The sequence below is a fragment of the Giraffa tippelskirchi genome, chromosome 7 (genome assembly GCF_054371585.1).
Source record: "Giraffa tippelskirchi isolate mGirTip1 chromosome 7, T2T-mGirTip1v1.2.pri, whole genome shotgun sequence".
NCBI classification, from domain to species: Eukaryota; Metazoa; Chordata; class Mammalia; order Artiodactyla; family Giraffidae; genus Giraffa; species Giraffa tippelskirchi.
Window position 1 is genome coordinate 158,255,285 of NC_137281.1, and position 2,135 is coordinate 158,257,419.

A 2,135-nucleotide genomic window follows, 5' to 3' on the forward strand; every position below is an offset into this window, starting at 1 on the left:
TTTGGATGAAACATCCTGTAAACATCTATTAAGTCTCTCTGGCATAATGTATCATTTATGACCACTATTCCCCTATTGACTTTCTGCCTGGATCATCTACCCACTGATGTAGTGGGATATTAAACTCCCCCTGTCACTTTCTTCCTTTAGGTCTGTTAATAGTTGCTTTATTTATTTAGGTGCTTCTACATCAAGTGCATAAATATTACAAATGTTCTAACTTCTTGCTAGATTCATCCCCTTATCTTTGTGTATGCTTATTTTGTCTTTTATTAGTCTTAATTTAAGGTCTATTTTGTCTGATATAAATATAGTTACCCCATTTTACTGTTGGTTTCTCATTTTCATTAAACATTTTTTATGTTTCTCCAGTTTTAGCCTCTATGTATCTTTACATGTGAAGTGAATCTCTTACAGGCAGTATATAAACGAGACTTTTTTAAATCCGTTTAGCTACTATATGTCTTTTGATTAGAGAATTTAGCATGTTTACATTTGAAGTAATTATTGATAGAATGTACTTATTGCCATCTCGTTGTTTTGGTCTTTCTTCCTCTCTCTTCCTTTCTTCTACTTGGTTTTATGACTTTTGCAGTGTTGTCCTTAGATTCCTTTCTCATTACCTTTTGTGTTATCACCATGGTTTTTGCTTTGTAGTGACCATGAGGTTTACATACAACAACATATAAAGCTGGTATAAAGAATAAAAGAGAAAAATAGCAAAATAAAAATAAACACCGTGATTAATAAACGGGGTAAACAAAAAAAAGGATGTACAATGTGAGAACAAAAACTTAAAATATGTGGGATACTAAAAACGTAGAGTTTGCCTCTTTCCCGGCTGGAACCATGGAGGTTGCCGAAGAGAAGAAAAAGAAGGTTCCTGCTGTGCCAGAAACCCTTAAGAAAAAGCGAAAGAATTTCGCAGAGCTTAAGATCAAGCGCCTGAGAAAGAAGTTTGCCCAAAAGATGCTTCGAAAGGCAAGGAGGAAGCTTATCTATGAAAAAGCTAAGCATTACCACAAGGAATACAGACAGATGTACAGAACTGAAATTCGAATGGCTAGGATGGCACGAAAAGCCGGCAACTTCTATGTACCTGCGGAACCCAAATTGGCATTTGTCATCAGAATCAGAGGTATCAACGGTGTGAGCCCGAAGGTTCGAAAGGTGCTGCAGCTCCTTCGCCTCCGGCAGATCTTCAATGGCACCTTTGTGAAACTCAACAAGGCATCAATTAACATGCTGAGAATTGTGGAGCCATACATTGCATGGGGGTACCCAAATCTGAAGTCTGTAAATGAATTGATCTATAAGCGTGGTTATGGCAAAATCAACAAGAAGCGAATTGCCCTGACAGACAACGCATTGATTGCTCGATCTCTTGGGAAATACGGAATCATCTGCATGGAGGATCTGATTCATGAGATCTATACCGTTGGAAAACGTTTCAAAGAAGCAAACAACTTCCTGTGGCCCTTTAAATTGTCTTCTCCACGAGGTGGAATGAAGAAAAAGACCACCCATTTTGTAGAAGGTGGAGATGCTGGCAACAGGGAAGACCAGATCAACAGGCTTATTAGAAGGATGAACTAAGGTATCTACCAGGATTATTTTTGTAATCTGGTCAGTTAATAAACAATTGAAACAAAAAAAAAAAAAAATAAAAAAAAAAATAAAAACGTAGAGTTTAAGATTGCGTTCAAACTTAACTCGTTATCAACTTAAATTAGACTGTTTTTTATACATATACATAGCAGCCTGATATAACACTTTTATATATAAATACATAAATGGAACAGTTTTATATAAAATAGAAGTTTTATATATAAAATTTTAAAGTTTTATATTTAAATTTATATTTATATATAGATAAACATATAATAGACATATATGTTTATGTATAAAACAGTCTAATTTAAGTTGATAACAAGTTAAGTTTGAACACATTCTAAAATTCTATATTTTTATTACCCCACATGTTTTATGTTTTTGGTATCACATTGCACACATTATTTTTTGTTTATCCTTTAATTATGGTGGTTATAGTTATTTTGCTATTTTTGTATTTTAATCTTCATACCAGTTTTGAAGTGAAGTGAAGTGAAATTGGCTCAGTCATGTCAGACTCTTTG

At 34.1% G+C, this 2,135-nt stretch overlaps 1 protein-coding gene across 1 annotated transcript; it reads left to right on the forward strand.

The window, feature by feature from the left end:
- Positions 1–828: 828 nt before the first annotated feature.
- Positions 829–1,682, forward strand: LOC145512209 (large ribosomal subunit protein uL30). The gene has a single exon (XM_081505829.1). The coding sequence runs from the start codon at positions 850–852 to the stop codon at positions 1,594–1,596; it is 747 nt and encodes a 248-aa protein (XP_081361955.1). The 5' UTR covers positions 829–849; the 3' UTR covers positions 1,597–1,682.
- Positions 1,683–2,135: the final 453 nt, after the last annotated feature.